At 45.8% G+C, this 18,302-nt stretch overlaps 1 protein-coding gene across 2 annotated transcripts in view; it reads left to right on the top strand.

The window, feature by feature from the left end:
• Positions 1–17,544, top strand: part of MGME1 (mitochondrial genome maintenance exonuclease 1) — a 162,872-nt gene extending 145,328 nt beyond the window's left edge. Inside the window, exon 5 of one of the 2 annotated variants that reach the window (XM_069234750.1) lies at positions 16,881–17,544. In XM_069234750.1, the coding sequence (XP_069090851.1) occupies positions 16,881–17,036 (156 nt within the window). In that variant the 3' untranslated portion in view covers positions 17,037–17,544. The remainder of the gene's footprint in view (positions 1–16,880) is intronic. The other variant, XM_069234751.1, reaches the window with a different exon arrangement.
• Positions 17,545–18,302: the final 758 nt, after the last annotated feature.

Below are 18,302 nucleotides of genomic sequence, written 5' to 3'. Positions count from 1 at the left end.
TGCTAGAGCCATTTGCCAAATCCATTCATTAGCATAGTAGTCAGTAAGTGGCTGAGGTTAAGGGAAGAAGCAGCTCTTTCTATAACTTCTTTTCCAATTGGAGCAGAAGTTACAAATTGTGGAGGCCAATTCCACGTAGGTAGTATTATATCATAGGAGACTGTTAATTGAGTCCAGAAGATAGTTGACATTGTACACTCAATATCTCCTTGATATAAAGTTGATTTAAAAAAAAAATAATGTGGGTACATTCAAGTGATTGTCTGGTGTTTCAACATGAGGATAGTCGTTAATCTCTGTGTTCCAGGAGGGAAGGGGCCCTGGGGAGGTTCTAATGTGATTTCTGCTGTACTGTCTAGAATGGTTAATTCTCACTTTTCATTCTTCAGAGGAACTCTCCTTTTGCAAGGTGACCTGCTTCTTTAAAGCTACCTTTTTTCTCTGTAAATGCAGCTGCTTTTCTCCTGATCCTTTTCCATCCCATCTCCCTTGTGACAGGCTTGTCCCTTTTCAGGTGTCTGGCAGGAATGAGTACTCTTATGTGAATTATGTCTCTTATCTCCACTATCCAGTGAAGAATGAGAATTATGCTCATCAGAAGATATCCCTCTGCAGCCCTAATTTATTTTGTAGATATAGTCCCATGCTGTTCAATTCTATTGAAAATTCTTTATGTGGCTTCCATCCTAGGTTTTTTAATTTTCCCCTTGAAACATCTCCATATCGCATCTCTAAAATGTCTCTTTTCAAAGAGATCTTTGGCAACACCTTTACTTTCTGCTCTTGCGTAGTAGCCATGTTCCTATGGCAAATTGCCAAATATGCTCCCACACATATTATTCTGCAAAAACAATCTTTTTTACTCTGTCTATATGTCTTATAAGTTTCATTCCAAGATCTGTAGCAGTCAAAGCACTGTGCTGCTCCTATATTTGTTTGAGAAGCTCTCGCAATAGCACCGACTGACACTGTTGAAGATAACTATTGTAACTCTATGTCATATGTTCAATTTTCTGTGTTTATCCTGTACCATAGATACACTGATTCAAGCCTTCAAAGTGATAAGTTTTTCTAGCGATCAAAGAAATAATTTTTATCTTCTTGGCAGAATAAAACACTATTCTTACCGTAGTAGTCTGCAGATTAATGGGAGGTTCTTGAGTGTTTACAGGTGCTTGCATATTGCTTGTAACCACCATACCTCACTGTTGCATTATGTACTGTCTTAGCTGTTGGTAAATCCCTATTATCTATGTCAGCATGTCTCTTGTTCATTTTAGTTTAAGCTAGCTCTTTTTGGGTGTTGTTTATGAGTGTCGAGAGCAGACCATTTCTGATGGATACACCTACCTGTGGATTCCTCACCTAAAGAATTCTCCCCCTCGCGCCAGCCTCAACGGAAATTTCTTCTAGCTCTGCACGTCGACGATGACGTCATAATCGCCCGACTCCACGCGACGCCGCATGACGTCATCTAGGCAATAAGAAGCCCTCGTCGACGTGCAGACGTCCGTTCCCTTTTTTCCGTGCCTCCGAGTAACGGTTTTTCTTCAAGGCTCACAGGGAGCTACAGTTTCAAACGACGGTTACAATGTCGCAGCCAAGGAAATCCGGCTTTAAACCATGTAACCAGTGCGGGGGTCGGATGTCGGTTACCGATCCCCATGAGAATTGCCTCTGGTGCCTTAGCTCCGACCATGAGGTCGAGTCATGCGGCTCCTGCCAGCGCATGAACCCTAAGGCACTCAAAGAAAGGGAGGCAAAATTGTTCTTGGCTCATTCCAAGAAAAAGAAGGAGAGGCGTCATCGGAGGGAGTCCTCTTCAAGATCCTCGAGATCTCATCATCACCATGGTGACTCTCGGTGCCGTCACGGTTCCCGGCGCCGATCGAGCAAGGGACAGTCCAGATCAAGATCGGCATCTCTGTCAGCTCAGCGCCGTCCGACATGGGAGATTAGCCCGACCGTCACCCTCCACCTCCTACGACCCCGACGTCACCTGGGTCGGTTTTCGAGGTCGAGCTTCCCCAAAGGCCAGAGGCCTCTCCTAGCCAGGAGTTACCTGGCCCCTCTTTGGCATCTATGCCGGCGCCGGTGCAGCAACAATACCCGGCTTTCCCAACTCCGGGAACAGATCCTGCGGCGTTCTTGAACGCCATGTTTAACATTTTTGCTTCCATGGCGCCGGGTGGAGGTCAAGCAGGTCTGTCTGGCCCTTTGGCCTTTAATTTGGGCGTTCTGGCGTCTTACAAATCTACGCCTTTTACTCCATTTTTGCCTGCTGCACCTGAAGCGGCGCCGATGCCCTTGACGTCGCCGAGGAGACCTGCTACACCTGCTACATCGCCGTTGGATTCGCCTGGGATCCAATCCACAGTCAAGGTTCCTTTGGAGCCCGAGGGTCCGGCGTCGGATGGATCCGAGGTTCGGCGCTGATGGAGATCTTCGGCGTCGGCCGACGCCTTATCGACGCCGGGTCTCGAGTCAAGGCTTCGATCTAGACGTCTGGCTTTGCGCCTGTTGGAAGAGGAAGAATATAGCAGGCAGCACCTGGAAGAGGGTGAGGTTTTGGAGCCTTCTGGTGACTTTCAAGGTCTTGATACGGCGAGTGGCATAGATACCTCCCCGGAGTGGGATCTAGCTTCCTCTGGCGAGTTCACTGAGGAAGCTACATCTTTCCACGCTGTAATTCGGAAGGCTGCGGACTTTTTAGACCTTCCCCTTCCAGCTACGGAAGTTAAGAGAAACCTGTTGACGGAGGTTTTGCATCCAACATCTGTAACGGCAGAGCTTCTCTTGCCCTTTAATGAGGCACTCCTGGATCCTATTAAAGACATCTGGAGGAAACCTGTGTCTACCGCTGCTGTCAACAGGGCGGTGGCTCATCGCTATCGAGCGGCACCAGGTGATCCTGTGTTTCTCTCCAAACACCAGACACCGGAGAGTTTAGTGGTTCAGACCTCCTGTTCGTCCAGGTCCTCTCCTGGCTCGTTTCCCGGAACAACTGCGGACAGGGAATCGAAGAAAATGGTCCATACTGCTAAAAAGGCCTTTTCTTCTTGTAGTATGGCCTTAAAGTCATCCAACGCGACCTGCATATTGGGACGTTATATCCATGCCCTTATGGAGGAAGCGAAAGGCCACCCGAACTTGTCCCAGGAAATGTTGCAGTAACTGGCGGACGCTCAGGCGGCAGCGACCCAGGTGATCCAGTCGAGATTGGACACTTCAGACTCGGTGGCTAGAGCTATGGGAACGACCATAGTTTCTAGGCAACAATCTTGGCTGCGTTCATCTGGCTTCTCGTCAGACGTACAGGCGACTCTACTCGATCTGCCCTTTGATGGCGAGAAGCTCTTTGGAACAAAGGCACATTCTGCTCTGGAACGATTTAAGGAGAGCAGAGCCACTGCGAGGTCACTAGGGCGTCAGTCATCTGCCTCATCCTCCTTTAGAGCTTATAGGAGGTTTAGGGGATTTGGACGTGGCTCCTCCTTTTGTGGCAGATTTCAAGGACCACAACAAACTGCAGCCACCCTGCCATACAGATCTTTCAGGGGCAGTGGCAGAGTCCGGACAAGAGGAGCCACCCAGCAGCACTCTGCCTCTTCCTCTTCCTCGGGAGGGGTGCAGCAAGAAAAGCAGCCGTAGTCCTCCTCCACTCCCTGTCCACTTGTCTCCGGTAGGGGGGAGACTTGCCCATTTTCTTCCGATGTGGGAGGTTATAACATCGGACTCCTGGGTCATCGACATTGTGAAGAAGGGGTACGCTCTTCCCTTTCGGGAATTCCCTCCACCCTTCCCTCCCCACCCATCCTTCTGTTCGGAAGACCATCTTCTCCTATTACAACAGGAAGTATTCTCCCTATTGGCAAAAGGCGCAATAGAGTTGGTTCCCGAGCAGGAGAGGGGTCAGGGCTGTTATTCAAGATACTTCCTGATCCCCAAAAAGGATGGTCGGTTGAGACCGATTTTGGACTTGAGGGCTTTGAATTGGTTCTTCATGCAGGAAAAATTCAAAATTCTGACCCTTTCACAGGTTCTTTTGGCGTTGAACGAAGGAGATTGGATGGTGTCTGTCGATTTGCAGGGCGCATATTTTCATATTCCGATCCTCAAATCGCACAGGAAGTATCTCCGGTTTGTGGTGGGATCGCAGCATTATCAGTTTGCGGTCCTCCCTTTTGGATGGTGTCTGTCGATTTGCAGGACGCATATTTTCATATTCCGATCCTCAAATCGCACAGGAAGTATCTCCGGTTTGTGGTGGGATCGCAGCATTATCAGTTTGCGGTCCTCCCGTTTGGTCTTTCTTCAGCACCTCGAGTCTTCACAAAGGTGATGGCGGTGGTAGCGGCAGAGCTCAGAAGAAGGGGGATTGCGGTATTTCCCTATCTGGACGATTGGTTAATCAAAGCCAAGACTCCGGAGCTCGTGCGGCGACATCTCCAGTCGACAACTCAGTTGTTGTACGACCTGGGTTTTTCAGTCATTGTACCCAAATCTCACCTGGAGCCCTCTCAACGCCTCCTGTTCATAGGGGCAGTATTGGACATGACATTGAATCGGGCCTTTCCTCCGCCCCAACGGGTCCAGGACATCCAGGCGTTGATTCCAATGTTTCAAAATGGAGCGGTAGTTCCAGTCCTCAAGGTCCTTCGTCCGCTCGGTCTGTTCGCTTTTTGCATACTGTTGGTCACTCATGCACGCTGGCACATGAGGGCTCTTCAGTGGTGCGTCCGCAGGCAAAGTTTCAGCACAAAGGGGATCTCGAGGAGTCGATAAAGATCTCCAGAGACACTGCAGTGGATCTTCAATGGTGGTCAGCGGTCGACAACCTGTCACAAGGAAGGCCGTTCTCGCTGCCGTCACCAGTGGCCACAGTAGTAACGGATGCTTCCACTCTAGGGTGGGGAGCTCATCTGGGGGACCTGGAGGTCAAAGGCCTTTGGTCTCCAGTGGAACATAGGTTACACATCAATCTGTTGGAATTGCGGGCAGTACGTCTGGCTCTCAAGGCCTTCCTCCCTTCCATTCGCGGTCAGTCAGTCCAGATTCTGACGGACAACACTACCGCAATGTGGTATATAAACAAGCAGGGAGGAGTGGGGTTGTATCTTCTCTGCAGAGAAGCTCTTCGACTCTGGTCCTGGCTTCAGGACCACAAGATTTGCTTGGTAGCACATCATTTGGCCGGAGTTCTGAACGTGCGTGCGGATGTTCTCAGTCGACGCACCTCGGCTGACCAAGAGTGGCGTCTTCATCCAGATCTGGTTCTGTACATCTTCCAGATGTGGGGATATCCACAAATAGATCTGTTTGCAACTCAAGAGAATGCGCAGTGCCCGCAGTTTTGCAGCCTCCAGTATCCGGTGCAAGGAGCTTTGGGGGACGCGTTTCAGATGTCCTGGAAGGGTCAGTTGCTTTACGCGTTTCCCCCCATGCCCTTGATTCCTCGAGTTCTGAGGAAGATCCGCCAAGACCGAGCCCAGGTCATCTTAATAGCTCCGGATTTAGCCAAGAAGGGTGTGGTATTCAGACCTTCTCCAACTCTCTCAGTGCCCGCCGCTCCGTCTCCCTTACAGGGTGGACCTCCTCTCACAGTCGCAGGGGCAGATTCTACACCCCCACCTCCAGAGCCTGCACCTTCATGCCTGGAGATTGAACGGGGCAATCTGATTGCTTTTTCTCTCCCACCAGAGGTGGTGGATGTTATTTTATCGGCCAGGCAACACTCCACCAAATCAATCTATGCAAGTCGTTGGGCTAAATTTACATGCTGGTGTGGAGAGAACAGAATTGATCCCTTAAAGGCTCATTTATCTGACATATTGTCATTTGCTCTTTATCTGGCACAGAAGGGATGTGCGATTGCCACAGTCAAAGGTTATTTATCTGCGCTGTCGGCTTTTCTGTGCCTTCCTGATCAGCCATCCCTCTTTAAATCTCCTATTGTTTTAAGATTTTTAAAGGGACTCACTAACAAATTTCCACCATCTCCATTTGTTATGCCTCAGTGGGACCTTAATTTGGTTTTAACGTTTTTAATGGGGTCCCCATTTGAACCAATGCATTCTTGCTCTTTGCGGTTGCTAGTTTTCAAGACTGTTTTCCTGATGGCCATAACATCGGCCAGAAGGGTCAGTGAGCTTCAGGCTCTTAGTATAGAGCCCTCATACCTTTCTTTCTTTAAGGACAAAGTGGTGTTAAGGACCAAGGCGGCTTTCCTTCCGAAGGTTGTTACACCCTTTCACCTGGGGCAGTCAATTACTCTCTCTTCCTTTTACCCTCCACCTCACCCATCCAAGGAGGAAGAGAGGCTCCACCGGCTGGATCCATGAAGAGTGCTGAGCTTCTACGTCGACAGGACGAGGGAGTTCAGACAAGATGATCAGCTCTTCGTTGGATACGTGGGGAAGAGGAAAGGTAGAGCGGTCCACAAGAGAACGCTATCCAGGTGGGTCATTCTATGTATTAAGATTTGTTATTCTTTGGCGAAGAAAGAACCACCTGTGGGGCTTCGTGCCCATTCCACCAGGGCTAAAGCAGCTTCATCGGCTTTGGCTAGGAGTGTTCCTGTGGCTGACATCTGCAGGGCGGGGACTTGGGCATCCCTCCTTACTTTTGTCAAGCACTACTGCTTGGATTCTGAGGTTAGGAGGGATGGCCATTTTGCTCGCTCGGTGCTGCAGGATTTCTTGGTTTGACCATTCGGGCACCCACCACCGGAGGTTATACTGCTTTGGGACTCTATTCTTTAGGTGAGGAATCCACAGGTAGGTGTATCCATCAGAAGAATAAGTTACTTACCTTCGGTAACGCTTTTTCTGGTGGATACAGTATCTACCTGTGGATTCCTCACGGTCCCACCCACCACCCCGTTGCCTGGCTGGTCATACCATGAAATTCTTGGGTGAGCATCCTTTGCCTTGTATATATGTATATATCTGATTCATGTATATAGTTGTAATATCTGTATATACGTTTCCTTTTCGAATTTAGATAGCTCAAGGAAAACATGTTTGGACTTGACTGATATATATTTTACTCTTCCTTAGAGCAATTATTACTGTTATTTAACTTTATTTTATTATAATAAATGTTCTATTTTCATTCATTTGAGATGAATATGTTATTTTTAGGATCAACCTGTTCGCCTCTATGGCACGTAAAAAAAATGGTGATAACTGACGTCTGCACGTCGACGAGGGCTTCTTATTGCCTAGATGACGTCATGCTGCATCGCGTGGAGTCGGGCGATTGTGACGTCATCGACGACGTGCAGAGCTAGAAGAAATTTCCGTCGAGGCTGGCGCGAGGGGGAGAATTCTTTAGGTGAGGAATCCACAGGTAGTTACTGTATCCACCAGAAAAAGCGTTACCGAAGGTAAGTAACTTATTCTTCTGTTTGGTTAGCAGTCTGGGACATACTGCTGGGGGTTCATATGGTAATGTGCATTTGAATAATTTCATGTGTTCACTATAGAGTAATGGTATTTCAGTAAACATATTTCGATCATAATGCCTTGGAGAATCTGTTATTGCATATCTAGCTTACAGTCCTGCTACATGTGCAACTTCTATTTCCATACATGAATAGAACATATCTGTGGGATATAAAAGGTCAACTCTAACCACTAAAGTAATTTTGCCCCCATTACTCGGAATCCCAATTGCTGTTGGGACACCTTTAATTGTTTTGAGGAGGATACTCAGAGGCCCCCAGACAAGGAAAACTGGCAAAGGTGACTCTTACTTTACCATCCCCACTTAAGAGTTATGCTGGTTTGCACAGCGATATGAGAGAGTTAGACAGACTTGTCTGAGATATCTCATCTGGAGATGGCTATGTAGAGCCCTGCCCCGTATGCTGAATCTATTACAACCACTCACAAGTATTGGTGTTTTAAAAGGAGCACAATGTTTATTATGTACTATAGTGCTAGAAATCACATGAGTAAGAACTTCCACAATAATTATCAACAACTCTGTGAATAACATTATTGTTAGATTGAATGGGATATATAGTCCACTCATATTTTGCATCACACATCCCTACACAATCAATCCACAACTATACCTAATTTACTGATAGCTATTGAACTATAATACTATCCGACAGTTATCTCCTTACTCATGTATATCCCCGAATACTTTATACCATTAGGCCCAAAGTCTGAGAATTGTTTTCCAAAATCCCTCTAGTAACTGGTCCATCTGCCTTGCTGCACCCCATACACTGGTATAACTGTTATAACTTATTGTTAGAAATGGTGTCTCTAGTTGGCAGTCAGTTTACACCCTGTCCAAGAAGGGACCCTCACACTAGTCAGAGTAAGGGAGATACACAGCTCAGATAACCCTTGCATACCCCCGGGTAGCTTGGCACAACTAGTCAGGCTTATCGCAGAGGCAATGTGTAAATTATTTGCACGAACACATACAGTAACAAAGTGAAAACACCACAAAAAGACTCCACACCAGCTCAGACGAATAGCCACTATTTATCTAAATCAAACAAGACCAAAATTACAAAACTCCAACATACACAAGTAAAGATATCAAATTTTAAAGTAAAAAGATCCTTAATCCATAAGAATCAATGAATGCGTTGTTTTCGTACAAAGTACCTGGTATGCGTCAAACATAAAGCCTCAGGGGTGAGGGTGTGTTGTAAAAGCAAGCAGGTGCTGCGTCAATTTTTCTGCTGCTCGGCTCCGATGCATGGATTTTCACTCAGGTTCTGAAAGCTTCTCCTTCCAGGGGCCCAGTGACTGGATGTGGCACCAATTGGAAAGTCAGGGGTCTCAGCATGAGAGCCCAGTTTCTGGCAAATAAAGTCTTTGATGTCCCTGAGACTTCCTAACAGGAGGCAAGCCCAGTCCAAGCCGGAGAAACTTCACAAGCAGGATACACAGTATAGTCCAGTTTTTGTCCTCTCTAAGGCAGAAGCATCAACTGCAGGCCAACCCAGCAAAGCACACACAGCAAAGGGGCAGTACTCACAGCTCTTCATCTCTTCTCCTTTGCAGAGGTTCCTCTTGATCCAGAAGTGTTCTAAACGTCTGGAGTTTTTGGTCCATCACTCATACTCATTTCTGCCTTTGAAGTAGGCATACTTAAAAGGAAAGTCTTTGTAGTGCACACACCCCTGCCTCTTCCTTGCCTTGCCCCAGCCACACTCTAGGGAGTTGGAGAGTGTATTGGAAGGGGTCAGGCACAGCCTTTTCAAGTGCAGGTGTCAGCTCCTCCCTCCCTCTCTAGCCCAGGAAGACTCATGAGGATATACAGGACACACCTCAGCTCCCTTTGTGTCACTGTCTAGAGTGAATTCACAAACACCCCAACTGTCAGTCTGACCCAGACGTGGATTCAGCAGCCAAGCAGAGACACAGAATGGTTAAATAAGAAAATGCCCATTTTCTAAAAGTGGTCTTTTCAATCTCGCAATCTAAAAAACAAATTTACCAAAAGATGCATTTTTAAGTTGTGAGTCCAGAGACCCCAAACTCCAGATCTCTATCCCTCCACCCCCTACCCCTCTCAAGAAATTACACTTAAAAGGTACTTAACGGCAATCCCCATGTTAACCTATGGGAGAGATAGGCCTTGCAATAGTTAAAAAAACATATTTGGCAGTATTTCACTATCAGGACATGTAAAACACACCAGTACATGTCCTACCTTTTAAATACACTGTACCCTGCCCATGAGGCTATCTAGGGCCTACCTTAGGGGTGTCGTACATGTACTAAAGGGGAGGGTTTCATCCTGGCAAGTGGGTGCGCTTACCAGGTCGACATGGCAGTTTAAAAGTGCACAGACAGACACTGCAATGGGAGGTCCGAGACATGTTTACAGGGCTACTCATGTGGGTGGCGCAATCAGTGCTGCAGGCCCACTAGTAGCATTTAGAGACCCTGGGCACCTCTAGTGCACTTTACAAGGGACTTATAGGTAAATTAAATATACCTTTGGGTATGAGCCAATGTTACCATGTTTAGGGGAGAGAGCACAAGCACTTTAGCACTGGTCAGCAGTGGTAAAGTGTGCAGAGTTCTAAAACCAGCATAAAGGACATCATAAAAATGGAGCGAGGCAGGCAAATAGTTGGGGAAAGACCACCCTAAGGCTGTCAGGTTTAACAATAATCAAGAAGGCTACATTTGTGAGGCACTATCTCAAATTATGGTAACCCCAGATTCGGGTATCCTTCTGGGGGGAGATTTTAACTTGGTAATGTACACAGACCTCGACTGCTCTGCACACAGAATAGGGCAAAAGGGAGCTTTTTCAGCAACCACCTGTGAGTGGCTTAAAGTCCACTCACAGGTCATATGGCAAACACATTAACCATAACTAGGCAATATATGTTCTTTTCAGCATCACACCAGTTGTACTCTAGACTAGACGATTATTTGGACACAACACAATTCATACCAGCGCTACATCAAGTTGAAATAAGGTGATCTCCCTCTCTAACCACTCTCCGCTATTGCTTAGACTTAGCGATCTGGATCTTCCTGCAGCCTGGCAGCGAGCCTGGAGACTGAATGAGACCCTTCTGAGGCGTTTATAGGTGTGAAGTTTATCTGCACCTCTATTTCCATTTTACATGGCTGAAAATGAGGGTTGGTCTCGCAATTAGCTAGCGTATTGGATGCTCCTAAGGCAGTCTTGGAGGGAGAATTTATAGCTATTGCATGCAAACTCAATCTAGATAGGAGAGTGAAACGCAGGGAGTTTAAGGGGAAAATGAGCAATCTTGAGACCCAACACAAAAGATAATGCTCCCCCAGGATCTTGCACCAACTCACAGTAGCGAGGCAACAGCAAAAAGCCTTGGATTGGGATGCTACTGGATATGCATTATTGCATATTAAGCACAACTATTATTTCACGGGGGTGACAGGGCAGGCAAATTATTAGCCTGTAAATTCAGGCCAAAACAGCAAAGGGATAACATCGCTCACTTCACCACTCAAACAGGGGACTTGGCATACACCGCAGAGGAAACAGCAGATGTGTCCCACATCTGTTCCACTCCCCATCTTACCCCGCAGATCCCTCTCCCACCGTGGACATCCAGACATACCTAGATGCAATTCCACTGCCGTCCCACAAAACATAATAGATGGAGGCTCTGGAGGGAGACCTAAAGGTGAAAGAAGCCATCACTAGCATTTCCGGACTTCAAACTGGGAAAGCCCCACAGCCAGATGGGTTCACAGTAGCCTTCTACAAGATGTTTAGCGTACAGTTAGCACCCATATAGACTAAACTATACAACTCCTTTTGCTGATACAACACTGTTTACCCCAACGAGGCACACAGCCCTAATCATGGTGATCCCCAAGCAAGTGCTGGGTCCCCACTACTTGCTCATGTACCGCCCTATTTCACTTCTCAATATAGACGTGATAGCCTCTTATATGCAAGACTTTATAAGTCCAGATCAGACTGGATTAATCCCTGAAAGGGGCTGTTCCAATAACACGAAACAAGCCCTACACAATATGGACAAAACTTCTTGTGCCAAATTGTCAGCTCTTTTTTCATCTATTGTTGCTGAGAATGAGTTTGACAGAGTACAGTGGCCCTTCATCAGAGAGGTTCTAATCAGAAAGGGAATGGGTCCTAAATTTCAGAAATGGGTCTTTAGTGGCTGTAACTGGCCTAATGCTCAGGTCCTGGTCAATGGGGCAACATCTGCCCCTGTTGTGATACAGGGGGGTAACTGTTAGAGCTGCCCCCTGTCTTGCTTCTCTTGGCCCTTTATATGGAACACCTAGCAGAAGGAATCTGTAGAAATCTAGGCAGTTCTAGGCGCAGATTTAGACAAACGGAATACAAAATATAACTTTATGCAGACTATGTCATTATGGCATTGACCAATCCACTAACCACTTTCCTGGCCTTTACTTCAGGGTTGGAGTCTTTCATAGAGGTCTCTGGATTCTATGTAATCACACAAAAGTCACAGGTGCTAGCACTCAACAATTCTTGGGAGATATTGGCTACCCTTCATGGGCTGAGCCCATTCTCCTGGGTGCAACATCACCTCACCTACTTGGGTATGAAACTGTGTTAGACGGTTGAATGCATAGCAGACCAGAATTATTCTGATCTTCTACACATAAACAGTCCTGCAAAGCTGGCAGATGGAAGCCTTTCATATTTAGGGCGCATGGCAGCGATTAAGATGACCCTTCTGCTGAAATTACTTCTTCCCCTGCAACCACCTAGGAATGTGTTACTAGAGGGATTCATCCGTAAAGGAAAAAAACCCTGAATGCTGAGGCGACAACAATATTCCTCCACCCCCCCAACCCCAATCAAATGGTGGACTAGGAGTCCATAACCTCCGGTAGTACTATATGGCCACTCAGATGCGCTATGTTGTAGAATGGTAATGGCTAAGACTTCCAGGAAACACTTGTGCTTTATGTACCAGCCTGTTGCTGGCATCCACAAATGGAAGATCCCCTGGTAGCCCAAAAGACATAGACCCTGGGGACTACATAGCTCCCCGTTATGTGCCCACCATTTTAGCCTGGGATGGCACAGCACTCCTACTAGGCTTGCAATTATGCCTTCCTCGATGACCACTATAATAGGCAACCCAGAATTTTCACCAGCCAAAGATGGTAACGAGTTCCTGGCTGGGCAACTAGCAAACTGTAAACACATTGGGGGCTTCTATAATCGAGCTGGCCTGAAACCCTTCGAGCAACTACAGAGACACTATGGCATCCCAGGGGGAGAATACATGCAATATCTGCAAATACGTAATTGGGTGACACAACCTTGGTTAAGAAAGCTGGAGTCCCGTCTGCTGACCCCCTTTGAGAAATGGCTCCTCACTAAAACCGGTGACAAGCACCTGATCTTCGATATCTATAGACTACTCCTAGAAGCGATCTAACAGCTGAACAGCTACCTAGAAAAGATAGGAAAATGAGCTTGAGCGCACGCTCACTGACAAGGGTGGAAGGATATATTCCACTGCACCTCCATAACAGCGACCTGTGCCCTTGGGCGGGAAGCCATGATTAAGGTCGTACATTACTGGTATTACACTCCTGACCAGGTCTCCTGAAGGTATCCAGTTAAGCCTAAAGGGTGTTGGGAAGGATGCAATTGCCTGGTATTCTTGTATACCGCTTGTGGAACTGTCCGAAGCTAAGGGCATTTTGGACAGCAGTCCTTCACAGCATTAACACTATCTTTCATACAGTCACCCCCCCCACCCCGTTCCCTGCCTATACCTTACTGGGTCTGCCTAATGCGCTCATGTTGGAAATGGCCTTTCTGCACGGTCACCCCCAAACTTTTTGCCTTCTTCCTTCTCTTTTTCTGACCTTGTTTTTGCTGGCTTTAGGACTCTGCGCACTTTACCACTGCTAATCAGTGCTAAAGTGTGTATGCTCTCTCCTTAAAACATGGTGACATTGGCTCATACCCAATTGGCTTAATTAATTTACTTGTAAGTCCCTAGTCAAGTGCACTACACGTGTCCAGGGCCTGTAAATTAAATGCTACTAGTGGGCTGCAGCATTGGTTGTACCACCCTCCTAAGTAGCCCCCTTAACCATGTCTCAGGCCTGCCATTACAAGGTCTGTGTGTGCAGTTTCACTGCCATTTCGACTTAGCATTTAAAAGTTCTTGCTGAGCCTTAAACTCCCCTTTTTCTACAAATACGTCACCCCTAAGGTAGGCCCTAGGTAACCCATAGAGCAGGGTGCTATGTAGAGAAAAGGCAGGACATATACCTGTGTAGTTTATATGTCCTGGTAGTGTAAAAGTCCTAAATTCGTTTTTCACTGCTATGAAGTGCTCCTTTCATAGGCTAATATTATGGCTATACTGTTTGAGTGGTAGATACTGATCTGAAAGGAGTAACTGGGTCAGATTTAGCATGGCCAGAGTGGTAATACAAAATCCTGTTGACTGGTGATGTTGGATTTAATATTACTATTTTAGAAATGCCACCCTTCGAAAGTGAGCATTTCTCTGCACTTAAATCCTTCTGTGCCTTGCAATCCACAGCTGGCTAGGTTACTTGACAGCTCCCTTGTGCATTTCACTCAGACAGCCCCAAATACAGGATGCTCAGTCACATCTGCATACTGAATGGGTCTTCCTGGGCTGGGAGGGTGGAGGGCCTGACACTTACATGTCAAAGGATAGTGCCTGCCCTCACACAATGGACTGCCAAACCCCCTACTGGGACCCTGGCAGACAGGATAGAACTGAAAGGGGACCTTGTGCACTTCTAAGCCACTCTTTGAAGTCCCCTCCACTTCAAAGGCTCATTTGGGTATTTAACCAGGGCCTCTGACCCTACCAACTCAGACACTTTTTGGGAAAGAAACTCTGTAAGAGACACTTCTGGACCTGAACCTGCAACCTGTCAAGACGAACTGCCTGGCTGCCCAAAGGACCCACCTGACTGCTTTTCTGCAAAGGACTGCTGCCCTGCTGCCTTGCTGCTCTCTGACTCTGCTGTGAAGTGCTCTCCAAGGGCTTGAATTGAGCTTGCCTCCTTTTTCTTGAAGTCTCAGGGCCAAAAAGACTTCCATCTCTGCAAAGAACTCCTTGTGTGGTGAAAAATCGACGTACAGCCTGCCAGAATCGACGCACAGCCTGCACCGTGGTGAGAAAATCACTGCACACCGAACTGGAACGACATAGCCCGGCTCCCCGAGTGGAGATCGACACAGTGCCAGCGTTGCGACCGGAACTTCAACTCATGGCCCACTGGATCGACGTATTGCCGAGCCGGAACGACGCAGCCTGATTTCCTGTGAAGAGGAATCGACGCAGCGCCTGCCTTGCAACAGACATTTCCCCGCGTCGCCCACCTGATCGAGGCAGCTCCTGTGACTTTGTTTCGCACACCCTGCATTGTCCCTGAGGCTTCCAAATACCGCCCAACCCAAAGAGGATCCAAGCCTGCGCACCTGAAATCGACACAAAGCCGTTGCTTCGTGGAAAAGCATCACATTGTCTGTGTGTGCCCGGAGAAACCGACGCACACCTCCCCATTTTCCACGCATCTCCTCCTCTGCGGCCCCTTGCGGATATTTTAGACGCATACCAGGTACTTTGTGCTTGCAAGAGACACTTATTGCTTTTTAAGAACTAAAGACTCTTTTTATAATTTTCTTAAATGTTATTTCAATGTGTCCTTATCAAATCTTTATCGTTTTGACCTGCATTTAATCAGATAAATATTCTATATATTTTTTGTAACCCTGTGTGGTGTATTTTTGTGGTGTTTATACTGTGTTATTGCATGATTTATTGCACAAATACTTTACACATTGCCTTCTAAGTTAAGCCTGACTGCTCAGTGCCAAGCTACCAGAGGGTGGGCACAGGATAATTTGGGTTGTGTGTGACTTACTCTGACCAGAGTGAGGGTCCTTGCTTGGACAGGGGGTAACCTGACTGCCAACCAAAGACCCCATTTCTAACAGCTCACATTTACACTACGCTCACACCGGGAAGAGCAATAGCTTTGACTTTGGCTGCAGCTAAGCAGACCATTGTGGTGCTTGGGGGGGGCAAAGGTACAGTACCGGATTATGGAGCATTGTTGTCCCTCCTCTGGAACTTACTGGGAATGACAAAGATATCAGCGACTCTTGAGGTAAAAGACACTGCCTTTGAGAAAACTTGGGGACTGTTTAGCTTTCTTCCAACAGGGCTATAGAGAACTCACATGCCCCAAATATCTGTAGGTGCTCCAGCTCACGGCTGCAAGTACTACTGCATCGCGATACCTCCAGATCCCCCTGAGCTGTATCAGATGCGTGGAGACCATATGATATTCACTAGTGCGCTACACTATAGTGGACATTTACAGTTGTGGCCATCATGACCAAGGGGGATGCCGTGGGTGGTGTTTAAGGGGTGGGGATGAGACAGGTCTTTGCTGGGAAAGGGGTTACTGTTTTCTTCTAGTCTTTGTTTTTTGTATTGGTTCTTTTTCTATATGTAATTTATTTTCTGCTGCGTCCACCTGCCTTTGATTGTAGATGGTACTACACTGCATACCAATAAACAGACTTAAACCTAAAATATACAGAGAAGAATGGTATTTAGGTCTACCCACAGGTGTAGTACTATCTTATATCATGCTATTGACTATTTGCAGCCTCATTCCACCTCCCAAGAAGTGATGAGAAAGGCCTTCATGGTGATGTTTGTATTCTATCATTCCCAGATTTGGAAACAGCATTTTTATAGCCTGTATAGGGTTTTGTTTTACCATAACTTCTACCAGTGATTCATGGGTTACTTTGAGGAGTATCTGGCCAAAGTGCATTAAAATGCTTGGGAAGTTCGACAGGAAGGCCATTACTACCTGGGAATGTATATACATGTTTTGGGTATTTAGTAGTCCTATGAAAGTCAGGAACCATAATAGACCTGCCAACTCGTTGATTGCTGTTTGATCCAGTCACAGTAGACTTATCTCAACCAGATACTCTTGCCTGCTCAGCATTCTCAGTCACTTTCTTCCTATATAGATTCTCATACTAAGCTTGGGAATTCTTTCTTAATGTGAAGGTGCTCATATAATTCTCTGTCGTCTGTTTAATCAATCAGACTGACGGTTTTAATTGTTTGTATCTCTCTCGATAGCCCTGCCAGCAATCTGGCCTATGCTGTGTTTTCATGACTGAAGAGTATTAAAGTCGTGTTTTAGGTGATCTTTTGGTCCTTTTTATTTTACCCCTGTTGCGCACAGCCTTTGGTTAAACCCTCTCTAAATAAGCTTGATATGGGAATATGAAGAATGCAACATCTGTTTTTGTTTTCAAAATACGATGCTTTGCTGCTTATTTACTTTTTATTTTCATCTCCCTAGGTTCCTTCTGGACTAATTGTAGTGGCCTACAAAGATGGCTCCCCTGCCCACCCGCATTTTTTGGACGCTGAGCTCTGCTCACAATATTGGAACAAGTGGCTACTTCGCCTGGAGGAATATCTGGAGAAGAAAGATAACATCTCATTTCAGCCTTAAGGGTTTTAGTGTTCTGATTGTTGCTACGTTTGTTAGCAGAGTGCAAATTGTGTCTCGGGTTGGACTTTTGTGTGAACAATTGCCAGCATAATGGTATTAGTTTAATTAAAAAAAAATACTCGTGTTGCTTGTCTAAAGGGAGGCTCTTAACATCTAGAAACCTCCCAAAAATGTTGATTTGTATTTTTAAACCTGTGTAAATTGGAAGTGTACATCTCAAATCAGATATTGAAACACACTTATGGGGTGCCAACAAACGAAAAAATAGTTATACGGCCCGAATTTAACAAAATGTTTAGGAAGTCCAAGGTTAAAGTTAATATTTCTGGCTCTTTCGTATGTAAGAACTTTGAGAATTACATAGGAACGCCCTCAGAAAATGAAACACAAATTGACTAAACAAGCAACATTATAATTTCGTTATTTTAATTTTTGGAAATTATTTGAGCTGGAAACTAAATTAAGAATTTAAAAATAAATAAAAAAAAGGAAAGTTGGTATCTGAAAAGGTGAATATTTGTATCTTTTCAATTGTGCCTTTGGGAAAGGGAGTTATATTTTCAGAGCACCTTCAGTGCAGGGCCCAAATTTTCAATTTTTCCCCACTCCCTGCTTGAACGAACTACAAGTGTCATTGTAAGTGTTTAAAAAAGCACTTATGACAAATTCATGCAGATCTCAATTTGGGCATATTTGTGCGAAATAACTGTTTTGAAATGCAAGAAAATTGACAGTTTTACTTGATTATTTTGCATATTGCTGCAGCTTACCCTTCACCATTATTGGTATGTGATCAGTTTAGATCTCCGCTGGTCGCTCTGTTTACCAGAGCAGTCCACTTCGCACTCCCACCTACAGCTTTTCCATTTATTCTCCTTGGAGCTGTTGGTCTGAATTAACAGGAGTAATACTATCTCTGCTAGTCTGAGGCCAAGTCCCCATGATCCCTTTCCTTCTATGGATATTTATGAAGAGGAATAACTACTACACGAAACATAAGTGCATGTAAAACAAAACCACATCGGATTTGTGCCTCCATTCGCATCTGACAAAACTCTCATCAACAATTCAGATCCTGAACAATTGCCTGCATTTGAAATAATAAAGAAGAAATGCGTGAACAATCAAGTATGCACTAGACCAAAATAAATTGTGTGTATAGATATATACATGTGTGCGTATTTATACATATATAACATACATATAAATATATATATATATATATATCTTCACTGAAAAAACATAGGTTACAGCGACGTTATAGTT

The sequence above is a fragment of the Pleurodeles waltl genome, chromosome 5, assembly GCF_031143425.1.
Source record: "Pleurodeles waltl isolate 20211129_DDA chromosome 5, aPleWal1.hap1.20221129, whole genome shotgun sequence".
Taxonomy (NCBI): domain Eukaryota; kingdom Metazoa; phylum Chordata; class Amphibia; order Caudata; family Salamandridae; genus Pleurodeles; species Pleurodeles waltl.
Note: the sequence above shows the minus strand (reverse complement) of the source record. Positions and strands in the feature narration are given on the sequence as shown.